Source organism: Ixodes scapularis, unplaced genomic scaffold, assembly GCF_016920785.2.
Source record: "Ixodes scapularis isolate PalLabHiFi unplaced genomic scaffold, ASM1692078v2 PGA_scaffold6__148_contigs__length_123643588, whole genome shotgun sequence".
NCBI classification, from domain to species: domain Eukaryota; kingdom Metazoa; phylum Arthropoda; class Arachnida; order Ixodida; family Ixodidae; genus Ixodes; species Ixodes scapularis.
The window spans coordinates 62,424,642-62,437,378 of record NW_024609881.1 but is presented as its reverse complement, the minus strand read 5'-3'; the positions used below and the strand labels follow the sequence as shown (position 1 = coordinate 62,437,378).

General features: G+C 51.0%; 1 protein-coding gene across 1 annotated transcript; it reads right to left on the bottom strand.

Moving 5' to 3' along the window:
- Positions 1–7,412: 7,412 nt before the first annotated feature.
- Positions 7,413–9,752, bottom strand: LOC115325729 (the record flags this gene model as incomplete). The annotated part of the gene is made up of 1 exon (XM_029986429.4): positions 7,413–9,752. A coding segment is annotated over exon 1 (2,340 nt), but the record flags the coding sequence as incomplete, so codon positions are not given.
- Between the last annotated feature and the right edge of the window lie 2,985 nt (positions 9,753–12,737).

The following is a 12,737-nucleotide window of genomic DNA, read 5'->3' as shown; positions in this document are numbered from 1 at the left end:
TTAGGAGGCGGTATCTAGTTAAACACATATGTGCTTATATGTGTCTATCCGATATGTGTTCAAGAGAGGACACATGTGCGCTGATATCTCTCTCCTCTTTGTCTTCGTCTTTCTCTGCGCTGTATTTTCCTTACTGTTGTCAACGACAGGAGCCGTCGGCACGTGTGCGCGAGAACCGCGAACGCATGCCGCAACCGGTCCACGTGATGTGGTATCATCGGCGTGTTACGTCACCTAGATAGGCTGTGTGTGGACAACGAAAAAAAAGAGGAGGTAGACTCGAGATGAACGAGATTCGGAAGGTAGGTACCCGTCTCGGTGACGAACGGGTATCGTCGAAATAAACCGCTTGTTTTTATAAGAAAACGAAAAACGCAACGTCTGTGTGACTACAGAAAAGCTCAGAAGTGGGATCGAGAGGCACGACTTGAGAAGCCGTTCGGATTGAGTGCTACAACGTAAGTAGCGCTCTACGAATTCTTGCTTTACCAGAGATCCTCGACGACCCTACTGAAAAAAAACCATTTGGCGCCCATATGAAAATAAACGGGTCCATACCGGTAACCGTTTAACCATACTGGTCACCAGTTTGTCAAAGGGGTCGCCCGTATGGCTCAAAGGGGTCCCCCATATGAGCCATAACGGTCACCTATTTGGCAAACGGGTCGCTCGTCTGGGCAAATGGGCGACTCGTTTGGGCAAAGTTATCGCACGTTTGCTCAAACCGGCGACCATGTTGCAAACTGCACCGGTTTAATCAAACGGCTCTCCGGAGCCCGTTTGATATTGAACGTACAGATCGGCGGCGTGGGCACGCCTAGCGTTTCAGCCGTGGCAGCCAATGTTTTCCGGAAGGCTGGGAGCGCCGGTTCATCGATTTCAGATCGTCCGCGTAATGCAAGTAATTATATTTATATTTCAATTGCGCTGATTTTCGATTATACTGCAACTAAAACTAACACCTTTTTTTTGTTGTTTTACGTAAACGCGTTGGTGAGCCGATATTTTTGACAGACCTTTAATACTTTGTCCATCTTTGTTGCCTCAATTTACTTATTCAGCTCGAATCTCTCTCGCAGGAGACGCGACCGCGTGAAAGAATGTACGTCTAGACTCCGTTTCACTTTAATTCAAGACGCAGCGAAGGTAGCACGCGTACACGCGGCTGCAAGAACATCGAGCATTGCGAGAGCACGCCCGCCGTTGCAGCACTCAAACTACGAGCTTGCGCTGAGTTCTTTCTTCGCTCGGGCGCAAGCCGAGCTTCTGGCAGCCCCGCCGCCATTTCCAAAGTTCGAGCGCGCGCGCGCGCGCGCGTTTGTTCTTCAGGACTATAAAAACGCATCTCCCTGGAATGCCTGGGGAGAGGGAGAGGGGCTGTCCCGGTGGTCCCAGCGCCTTGACCTCGCCCCCTCCCTCCTCTCTTGTCACCCCTGTCACGTGACCCACAGCAGCGCGCGAGCTATACACTCCGTGCGGGAACTATAGGGGGCGCTTTGAAAAACGCGCGCAGCGCCGCTAGCGGAGGAGCTGGCGTTCGACAGTGAGGCGCGTTCAGCAGCCGGCGGCGCCTTTTCGCATGCCAAGCTGTGGCGGCGGAAGCGCGCACGGACGAAACTTTTGCTTTTCGAGCGGATACGTTGTGGGTGACGTTGCATGAGTGCTGGGACAGAAGGGCATTTAGCTGTTCTCGACTTCTTATATATTGAGCTTGAGTCGTTATTAGGGATAATTTCTCTAGTAGCGGCCGAAAAAGGAGTTGGAGCAATTTTCCCAAAAGCAAGACGGCCGCCACCATAAATGCTCTGAGTGGGAAATTTATTTCGCTCGTCACTGTAAACGTAGGACTCCTGGAACGATGATATTGGAGGCGAGTGAGATGTTCAGTAAGTTTGTGCACGAAGTGTGCCACGTTTCATTAAGACAGCTGGTGTGAAAGTTAGGTTTCTAACGAATAAATAAATAAAGCTGTACGGGATATCCATTATTGGAACCAAAATGTTGTGTTATAGCGGGCTGTGCAAAGTGCAGATTTGGGCACGCAGGTGCTTGGACTTGGCAATAACATGACACAGCACTTATTATACAAAAAAAAAAAAAGTGGCATAGGGAAACCAGGTGAACATTCGGTTTGGGCGGCGTAACTCAGTGGGAACCGGTCTTGACCACGAAAAGGCTGTCAAGAGAATACCACTGGTCGTGGGAGGTGGAGACTTTACGGGTAGGAAGTGACTAGTGGACTGTACTTCCAATTGAAACAACTTTACGAAAGGTGGTTCCAAAGCCGAGAAAGCAAAGTTGTCGGCTAACACACGCTATGGCCGTCAAGGGCTTTTGCGGTCAGCTTTTGTGTAATAACCTGTTGTGCGAGGTGCTGATTTTCCGCACACAGGTACTTTGACATGACCGTAACTTGACACAACACTTATTATACCAAAAAGAGTCGGCATGGCGAAACCAGGTTGAAATTTAGATTGGCGGCGTAACTAAATGGGAACTGGCTTTGGCCGTCAGAGGCTGTCAAGATAATACCACTCATCGTGGGAGGTGCACACTTTACAGGTAGGAAGGCACCAGTGGACAGTGCTTCCAGTTCGAACCACTTTGCGATAGATGGCTCTAAAGCCGAGAAAAAAAAAATGTTGTCGACAGAACTCGGGGCGTCAGCGTTTCCACATCCAAAAGGAAGCTGATCAAGAAAGCACGCCACATAAACTTCCATACTCAAACGTCGATTCTCCAGTGATTCCAAGTTTCATTGTTGTTTTCTTTAGATTTATATTTGTCACATTTTTTTACCGTTCAAATCTTTCTTCATGAAGTACAGATTGCGTGCCATACTTGTCCGGAAATATCATCGACACGTACGATGGGGACGAAACTTCTTTGGAGGGCATTCCTCCAACGAAAGTGGCACTGCATACCCGCGAGTGTGGGATGGCATTTCAGGTCGTCCCATCGGCGCTGACACATGTAGGCGCTACTGGTACGAAAACAAACGCAGACCGCAAAGCGGCAGTGTAGAATATGTCAGCCGTGCCGACTTAGTGGCTGACATGATCGGAAGATCAAATTTCTCGCGTCGTACGGCACGGCTCCATCGTTGTCGCTGTCCCACAAAACCTCGGCGAGGTGAAAAACTGTCAAACTTTGTCCCCACGAGATACGACGCATAACTATTGAAGCGCTTAATGAGGCAGCACAGGCAGCACTTCATGCTGTGAACCCAGCGCAACCGCACTGCTCCGACTTCAGTGCATACCAACGTACGCGGCGTGTTTTCGGTTTCGTTTTCTCTGGGGTTCTCACTGCCTACTTTCGGTACCGGCCGCGCGGCGGCGCGCCAGTCGCGTCGCACGGAGTGTATACTCCGTTTCACCTTCAGTCTGAGCGCAGCGGACGCTAGGAGCCATCCCAGCCAATGCGGCGTTGAGGGAGTGTCATGCGACCTTGAGCTCCCTGTGTCGCCCCGCCCCACCGGCAGGTCACGCGACTTTCTCCCGGCGCTGGATCGGCTGGGATGGCTCGTGGCGTCCACTGCGCTCGGGCTGAAGGTGAAACGGAGTATACACGCTGATAAGCATCGAGATCCGGAGGGGCGCGCCTTGCAGCCGCTTTTTTCTTTGTCTGCTTGTTGTCAGTTGCTGCTCGAAGTTCGCTCGTCCTACCTGCTTCAATCTGTCGCCTAACCCTGCGGTCTTATTGGGATGTCTCTCCACAACGTATTGAATGTGCACCAAAGCTATCAGTGTTCGAAAAGACACACGTGCATGTCGGCAACGAGCGATTCTTCAAAGAAGTCGCAAATTCTCGCGGTTTGGTTGGGTTCGGCAAATGACAGCTTGTGCGCCGCATCGTGTTGAAACTTCCAAGGAGCCGTTCCCTCTCGTTTGTGTTTGTGTGGTTGTCCTGCTTTGACCGTGTCGACAAATATCACGGATTACCTCTTTCAAGTCCGCTATTGTTATGGTAAGTGCACTGCAACCTACGTGTTGGCAACTATTGACCGTTCTTCTACGCGTACTCTTCTAAATTATCTAAAGAATTATGCAGCGCCTATTCGCGCGGCAGCCAGGAGAATAATTTCCCCGAAAGTCTACCTGTATAGTGTTCACAGATCGCTTGCACGTTTGTACTTGTCTACAGAAGAGGTAATAAACTTCGAGGAGAATTGAAAACAATCTTTTGTGTCGGTTTTCCTGTCCACTTACAAGCACCTACGCGAGTGCATTTGTTCTACGTGTTTTCTCCATGTTATAAATACGTTTATGAGTTTCGGGACGTCTTAAATATGTTTAAGATAACCAACCTCCCAGACGATACCCATTTAGGGCTAGCGCATAATTTGCCATTTCGAAGTGCACGTTCAAACGTGTGGTCACGTGCCATGTCGAACGGGTACTCGTACCATACGGCACCCGTATCAAACGGGCACCTGTATCAAACGGGTACCGTTTCGAACGGGTACCGTTTCCAAACGGGTACCCGTATCCCATAATCACGTTTGATCCAGACGGATCGACAGGTTTGATTCAAACGGGCGACCAGTTTGCCACCCGTTTGAATTTCAAATGGTTTTTTTCAGTAGGGGAGAGCTTCGTCCACGTAAATCCCGATGTCGAGAAGACGTAAGCTAACGACAGGAGGACAAGGGCAGGGGACCCCACGAGAGGATGATCCGACAACCACAGATATGCTTCGCAGTGCGGAGGTGCGTGACGGACACTCGGACCACGACGATCGCCAGCACGACAATTTGACGACGGAAGCCGGGGACACCGCGACGTCGAACGACCACGGCCTAGCTCCTGACGGTGCAACGTCCGGAGTCCTTGACTTTCAAGTGCTCATGCAAGCCTCGATACGAACTGCCGTACGCGAAGCCTTGGAAGGAGCGGCCCAGCTTTTCCAAACGACGCAGTCACCACAACGCCACCCACCAACGGGGGCTAGCTTCGAGCGCCATAGACGGACGGCTGGCTACGACGAGCGCTCAGTTGGTGCCAGTATATGATCCATCATCGGACACCCAGCTTACGGTGGAAGCGTGGCTCAACAAGGTTGACAATCTTGCTGCGGCCTATGAATGGAGTAATCGACAAACGACCTGCTTTGCTCTCACTAAGCTTCACGGCGTCGCAAAGACATGGTATGACGGTTTGACCTCTGTTCAACGAACCTGGCACGAGTGGAAAGTGGAAATGAAAAAGGCCTTTCCGTCGGCATCGAGTTTTCAACACGTCTTCAGGGACATGGAGAAAAGAAAGAAAGGGCGCCACGAGACCATCGAAGCGTACTTTTATGACAAGCTGGCGAAAGCACGACGCTGCAACCTGGATGACGGGACGTGCATCGAGTACCTGATCACTGGAGTAGAAGACGAAGATTCAGTGCGGTCTCTGAGCGTGCGAGATTACGCCACTCCAGACGAGCTACTTCGGTGCATGAAGCGACTGCATGAACGAGTCGATGTGATCAAGCAGACTCGGGCCAAAACCCTCCATCAACCGCCGACTGGTCAACGTCAAAATCGCGGTTTAGACAACAACGAGCCGACGAGCAGGGCTCCACGAAAAAGATTCAACGAAACAGGCGAGCCACTTTGTTTTAATTGCTCGACATACGGATATTTCTCGGCTGCATGCCCGAAACCTCAGAGAAAACCAAGATGCACCAATTGTGGGAAATCTGGTCACGAGACGAAAGACTGCTTTCAAAAAAGAAACTCGACGAACACGAGTGACAAGAAAGCAAATGTTCTAACCCAACAAGGTAACAAGACGTGGGACTGCAAGGCGCCAAACGAGAAGTATTTCATGCAGGCAATTCTAAACGACAGGCCAATCAAAGCTTTCGTCGACATGGGAAGCCAGTGCGTAACGTTACGAGAAAGCGAAGCGCAGCTGATGAACGTGACCTACGAACCGTTGAATCATCCATTCACAATCAACGGGTTTGGCTCTGGAAAAACGACGCCTTTAGGGAGTTTTTAAGCAACATCGACGGTCGACCAAGCCAAGGCCAACGTCAGGGTGTACGTGGTGCGCGACGCAGTGCAGATTGTTCCGCTGCTTGTCGGACAGCCTTTTACTGAACAACCGCATGTTACGGTGGTACGTCGCAAGAACACCCTACGCATTATCGAAGAGCGTGACACGTCTGATGATGAGGACGGGACTTTGGCCAATCTTAAGATACCGGTCCTGCCTCCACGACGCGTAAGCCTATGGGTCAAAGAAGCGGTCGTAATCCCTCCAAGCTACGTCGGGATTATCGCGCTCCGCTCCGGAGAAGGGACACAGAGAACCCACGGAGACATCTTTATTGATAGCAGTATCCACGAATCGCGTGGGCATTACATCCCGACCTGTGTTTTGAGAAAAGACGAACTGGGAGAACTGTATATCCCCGTAACTAACATATCGGCTACGCCGCTGGTCCTCGCTGAAAACGAACAGATCGCTAGAGGAACATGGTGCATGGAAGAAGACGCGAACACCAACCTCGACGCGTACGTAAACTACAGCGAAAGAAAGCCGACACCCTTGATTGCAGCAGAGGACGTAGATGTCGGTCCAACCGTTTCTGACTCGCAAAAGAAAGCATCGTCACCACGATTAATGACTACCGCGACTGTTTTGCTACATCGCTTTCGGAACTGGGGTGTGCGAAGGCAACAAAAATGAAAATAGAGTTGACAACACACATTCCTGTGACGTACCGCCCATACCGTCTAGCATACTCTGAGAGGCAGACTGTTCGGTCAATGATCGATGAACTCAAAGACGCTGGAGTTGTAACGGACTCTACTTCTGACTACGCGAGTCCTATCTTACTGGTCACGAAAAAGAACGGTGAGAGGCGACTATGTGTTGACTTTCGCGCCCTCAACAAAATCACAAAGAAGGACAGGTATCCCCTCCCTCTGATTGATGACCAACTAGACAGGCTTCACGACAAACATTTATTCACAAGCCTAGATCTTGCATCTGGGTATTATCAAGTGCCCATCTCCGAGGAAAGCCAAGAGAAGACAGGGTTCATCACTCCGGATGGCCACTACGAATTTACTCGCATGCCTTTCGGCCTCGTCAACGCACCAAGCGTGTTTCAGCGAATGATAAACACGGTTAAGTACAAAACGAGCGTGTTGGTAACTGTAATTAGACATGAGGAAGATACACAGAAAGGGGGGACGGACAACGAAGACTTCCAACTAGCAACAACATTTATTGACCCGAATTTTGCATATATAGGTGAAGGAGGAGAGGGTGAAAGACGCTACACTGGAAAGTGGGAAAGCGATGGGGGAGAGTGTAGAGCCAGGGAAATGGGGGACGATCCCGTGGGGTAGATATCTAATCGCTCGGAGCCGCTGAAACGAGGGACGTCAGCTCTGGCCCCAGGAAGTTTATCTCCCTCCTGGATAAGCCTATGGACGGGGATCCGAAGTTGCTGCGACTGTAGTGCATGGCGAAGGCCTCCATGATCTCTCGTCCGTATCTTGAGGCGTGACCTCCAATCCTGGTGGTCGAGGGAAGGTCGGCCGAACAGGGTTCGCTGCACTCAGCGGTGTGTTTCGCAATCGGGTGGTAACAAATCTCCGAAGTGTCGGAGGCGGCTTTCTTGATCTCGTTTGCATGTTCCCTCACCCGATCGTTTAGGCATCGGCCCGTCTGTCCGATGTATTTAGCACCGCAGGACATGGGAATCGAATACACGCACTCTTTGCAGCAGGTTACATAATTGGTCTGGTGCTTTTTCTGGCACGGGGGCGCTGGACCGGGGTTGTTGACCTTTCTACAAATAGAAGCTAATTTGAACTTGCAGGAAAATACAACGTTGGTGTTGAAGCCGAGCGCAATAGACTTCAGGCGATGTGAGGTGTTGTGTATGTAGGGGATGCACGCAAAGCGTGACTTAGGAGGGAGGGGTTTGGACTTCTGCCCCGCGACAAGTCTTTTGATTGTTGTTTCAATCAGGTCTCTCGGGTATCCTGCCTTTATGAGGCGACTAATCTGCTTGGATAGGCTGGGGGCGGAAAGGTGCTGACAGGATTTAAGCTTTGCCGAAGCAACTAGATTTCGAACGATCCCATTTTTTACATTCCTTGAGTGTGAGCTGTTGAAAGGAAGAACGGGCTTAGAGGACCTCTGCTGGTGAGCCCAGCAGATACCTTTGCTAGTTGGGACCAACCTGAGATCCAGGAACTGCAAGCCCTCAGGGGAGGGGGCCTCTTTGGTGAACGTAAGCCCATGTGAGTTCTTCTGGAACACGGTCTCTATGGCTGCAGAGTCAGAGATGGCGGAGTGTAGGATGAGATAATCGTCAACATAACGAAAAACCTTCGCATCGGGAAAATCTCGTTGAAGGTCCGCCTGAACTTTGGCGTCAACATAAAACAGGTAAATTTCGCTGAGGACGGGAGCCAAGCAAGACCCGATACAAACGCCGGCCCTTTGTATGTACACTTTACCCTCATATTCAACAAGCGTTGATTGGAGATACAGTTGTGTCAATTCGAGAAATGAGGACAGCGAGACGCCACATGAGTTTTGAAAGTCTATGACACCTGTCTCGTGGATGGCGTCAGAAATGAAGCCCAGGAGGGTCTTCACATTTAGGCTATAGTAGAGATCTACAACATCGAGCGAGAACGCTCTTACAGCTTCAGTGCCGGCGTGTAACTCGTCCAGCACGGGAAGGAGATCTTCCGAATTCCTTAGTCTGAAAGGTTGGGGGAGCTCTAACGTGCCGAGATGTTTCTGCAGAAACTTCGCCAAAGGCCTCTGCCAACACCCCGTCTCGGATACAATGCTGCGGAACGGCACGCCTGGTTTGTGGGTTTTAGCGGAAAAGAAAATAGAGAGGTATTGCTTCGCTGGAGCAAGAACGGCACTTTTTAAAGAAGGGAGGTTGGATGAATCGCACATTGCCTTCACCCTGGACCTGAGGGATCCGGATGGCCGCGTTTTGAGGCCGATAAAGTTCTTCTTTAGGGCCTCGTCGGATTTCTCTTGCATTTGTTGTTTGTTCAGGATGACGAACTGACCCGTTTTGTCAGCTTGAAGTAAACTCAGCTCACCGGCCTGAAGTTCTTTGATGACTGGCGTAGAGGCGTTTTTGGCTCTCCTGCTCCCCCCGTGGAAGCACACAGCCCTTGTACCAGCACCGACGAAGTCTTGACGGCTATCCTCCGGGATCTTGGCGGCGATCTCGTACACCGACGCCAGTTCGTCGACTCTGGAGCTGTTCACGGGTGGGGCAAATTTAGGTCCATGGGCGAGCAGGCTTTCCGTGGCCGGAGACAACGTAACCCCTGACAAGTTGATGGGGGGCTCTGGTTGGGCCTTGGCTGACACGTCTCCACCGTTCCTCAGGTGACGGAGAAAATGGTTCCAGGAGTCTGACAGCAGGGTGCTGGCCGACTCCTGTAGAAACCTGAAGGCTGCATGGCGATCATAGTTGGGTCCCAGGTGTCCGCACATCACGGAGGGCAGGAGTTGCTGCATGACTCGGAGTTCATTAGAGATCTCGTCCCGAGCGATCTGCATCACCCTGTGGTTTGCTTGCCAGTTGCTTGAATCAAATCCCATGATCTGCTTGATGGATCCATGTGGGACCTTCTTGCGAATTGAGTATCCCAAAACACGCAGACGTAAACGTAAGAGTGTCATCTTGGAGAGGAAAACTGCAGCTTGGAAGAATTCACCAGGATCAAACTCCGAGGTCGGTTGCTTGGGACAAGACATGAGAGCTCACGTGATCGAATTAAGTACAAAACGAGCGTGTTGGTAACTGTAATTAGACATGAGGAAGATACACAGAAAGGGGGGACGGACAACGAAGACTTCCAACTAGCAACAACATTTATTGACCCGAATTTTGCATATATAGGTGAAGGAGGAGAGGGTGAAAGACGCTACACTGGAAAGTGGGAAAGCGATGGGGGAGAGTGTAGAGCCAGGGAAATGGGGGACGATCCCGTGGGGTAGATATCTAATCGCTCGGAGCCGCTGAAACGAGGGACGTCAGCTCTGGCCCCAGGAAGTTTATCTCCCTCCTGGATAAGCCTATGGACGGGGATCCGAAGTTGCTGCGACTGTAGTGCATGGCGAAGGCCTCCATGATCTCTCGTCCGTATCTTGAGGCGTGACCTCCAATCCTGGTGGTCGAGGGAAGGTCGGCCGAACAGGGTTCGCTGCACTCAGCGGTGTGTTTCGCAATCGGGTGGTAACAAATCTCCGAAGTGTCGGAGGCGGCTTTTTTGATCTCGTTTGCATGTTCCCTCACCCGATCGTTTAGGCATCGGCCCGTCTGTCCGATGTATTTAGCACCGCAGGACATGGGAATCGAATACACGCACTCTTTGCAGCAGGTTACATAATTGGTCTGGTGCTTTTTCTGGCACGGGGGCGCTGGACCGGGGTTGTTGACCTTTCTACAAATAGAAGCTAATTTGAACTTGCAGGAAAATACAACGTTGGTGTTGAAGCCGAGCGCAATAGACTTCAGGCGATGTGAGGTGTTGTGTATGTAGGGGATGCACGCAAAGCGTGACTTAGGAGGGAGGGGTTTGGACTTCTGCCCCGCGACAAGTCTTTTGATTGTTGTTTCAATCAGGTCTCTCGGGTATCCTGCCTTTATGAGGCGACTAATCTGCTTGGATAGGCTGGGGGCGGAAAGGTGCTGACAGGATTTAAGCTTTGCCGAAGCAACTAGATTTCGAACGATCCCATTTTTTACATTCCTTGAGTGTGAGCTGTTGAAAGGAAGAACGGGCTTAGAGGACCTCTGCTGGTGAGCCCAGCAGATACCTTTGCTAGTTGGGACCAACCTGAGATCCAGGAACTGCAAGCCCTCAGGGGAGGGGGCCTCTTTGGTGAACGTAAGCCCATGTGAGTTCTTCTGGAACACGGTCTCTATGGCTGCAGAGTCAGAGATGGCGGAGTGTAGGATGAGATAATCGTCAACATAACGAAAAACCTTCGCATCGGGAAAATCTCGTTGAAGGTCCGCCTGAACTTTGGCGTCAACATAAAACAGGTAAATTTCGCTGAGGACGGGAGCCAAGCAAGACCCGATACAAACGCCGGCCCTTTGTATGTACACTTTACCCTCATATTCAACAAGCGTTGATTGGAGATACAGTTGTGTCAATTCGAGAAATGAGGACAGCGAGACGCCACATGAGTTTTGAAAGTCTATGACACCTGTCTCGTGGATGGCGTCAGAAATGAAGCCCAGGAGGGTCTTCACATTTAGGCTATAGTAGAGATCTACAACATCGAGCGAGAACGCTCTTACAGCTTCAGTGCCGGCGTGTAACTCGTCCAGCACGGGAAGGAGATCTTCCGAATTCCTTAGTCTGAAAGGTTGGGGGAGCTCTAACGTGCCGAGATGTTTCTGCAGAAACTTCGCCAAAGGCCTCTGCCAACACCCCGTCTCGGATACAATGCTGCGGAACAGCACGCCTGGTTTGTGGGTTTTAGCGGAAAAGAAAATAGAGAGGTATTGCTTCGCTGGAGCAAGAACGGCACTTTTTAAAGAAGGGAGGTTGGATGAATCGCACATTGCCTTCACCCTGGACCTGAGGGATCCGGACGGCCTCAAAACGCGGCCATCCGGATCCCTCAGGTCCAGGGTGAAGGCAATGTGCGATTCATCCAACCTCCCTTCTTTAAAAAGTGCCGTTCTTGCTCCAGCGAAGCAATACCTCTCTATTTTCTTTTCCGCTAAAACCCACAAACCAGGCGTGCCGTTCCGCAGCATTGTATCCGAGACGGGGTGTTGGCAGAGGCCTTTGGCGAAGTTTCTGCAGAAACATCTCGGCACGTTAGAGCTCCCCCAACCTTTCAGACTAAGGAATTCGGAAGATCTCCTTCCCGTGCTGGACGAGTTACACGCCGGCACTGAAGCTGTAAGAGCGTTCTCGCTCGATGTTGTAGATCTCTACTATAGCCTAAATGTGAAGACCCTCCTGGGCTTCATTTCTGACGCCATCCACGAGACAGGTGTCATAGACTTTCAAAACTCATGTGGCGTCTCGCTGTCCTCATTTCTCGAATTGACACAACTGTATCTCCAATCAACGCTTGTTGAATATGAGGGTAAAGTGTACATACAAAGGGCCGGCGTTTGTATCGGGTCTTGCTTGGCTCCCGTCCTCAGCGAAATTTACCTGTTTTATGTTGACGCCAAAGTTCAGGCGGACCTTCAACGAGATTTTCCCGATGCGAAGGTTTTTCGTTATGTTGACGATTATCTCATCCTACACTCCGCCATCTCTGACTCTGCAGCCATAGAGACCGTGTTCCAGAAGAACTCACATGGGCTTACGTTCACCAAAGAGGCCCCCTCCCCTGAGGGCTTGCAGTTCCTGGATCTCAGGTTGGTCCCAACTAGCAAAGGTATCTGCTGGGCTCACCAGCAGAGGTCCTCTAAGCCCGTTCTTCCTTTCAACAGCTCACACTCAAGGAATGTAAAAAATGGGATCGTTCGAAATCTAGTTGCTTCGGCAAAGCTTAAATCCTGTCAGCACCTTTCCGCCCCCAGCCTATCCAAGCAGATTAGTCGCCTCATAAAGGCAGGATACCCGAGAGACCTGATTGAAACAACAATCAAAAGACTTGTCGCGGGGCAGAAGTCCAAACCCCTCCCTCCTAAGTCACGCTTTGCGTGCATCCCCTACATACACAACACCTCACATCGCCTGAAGTCTATTGCGCTCGGCTTCA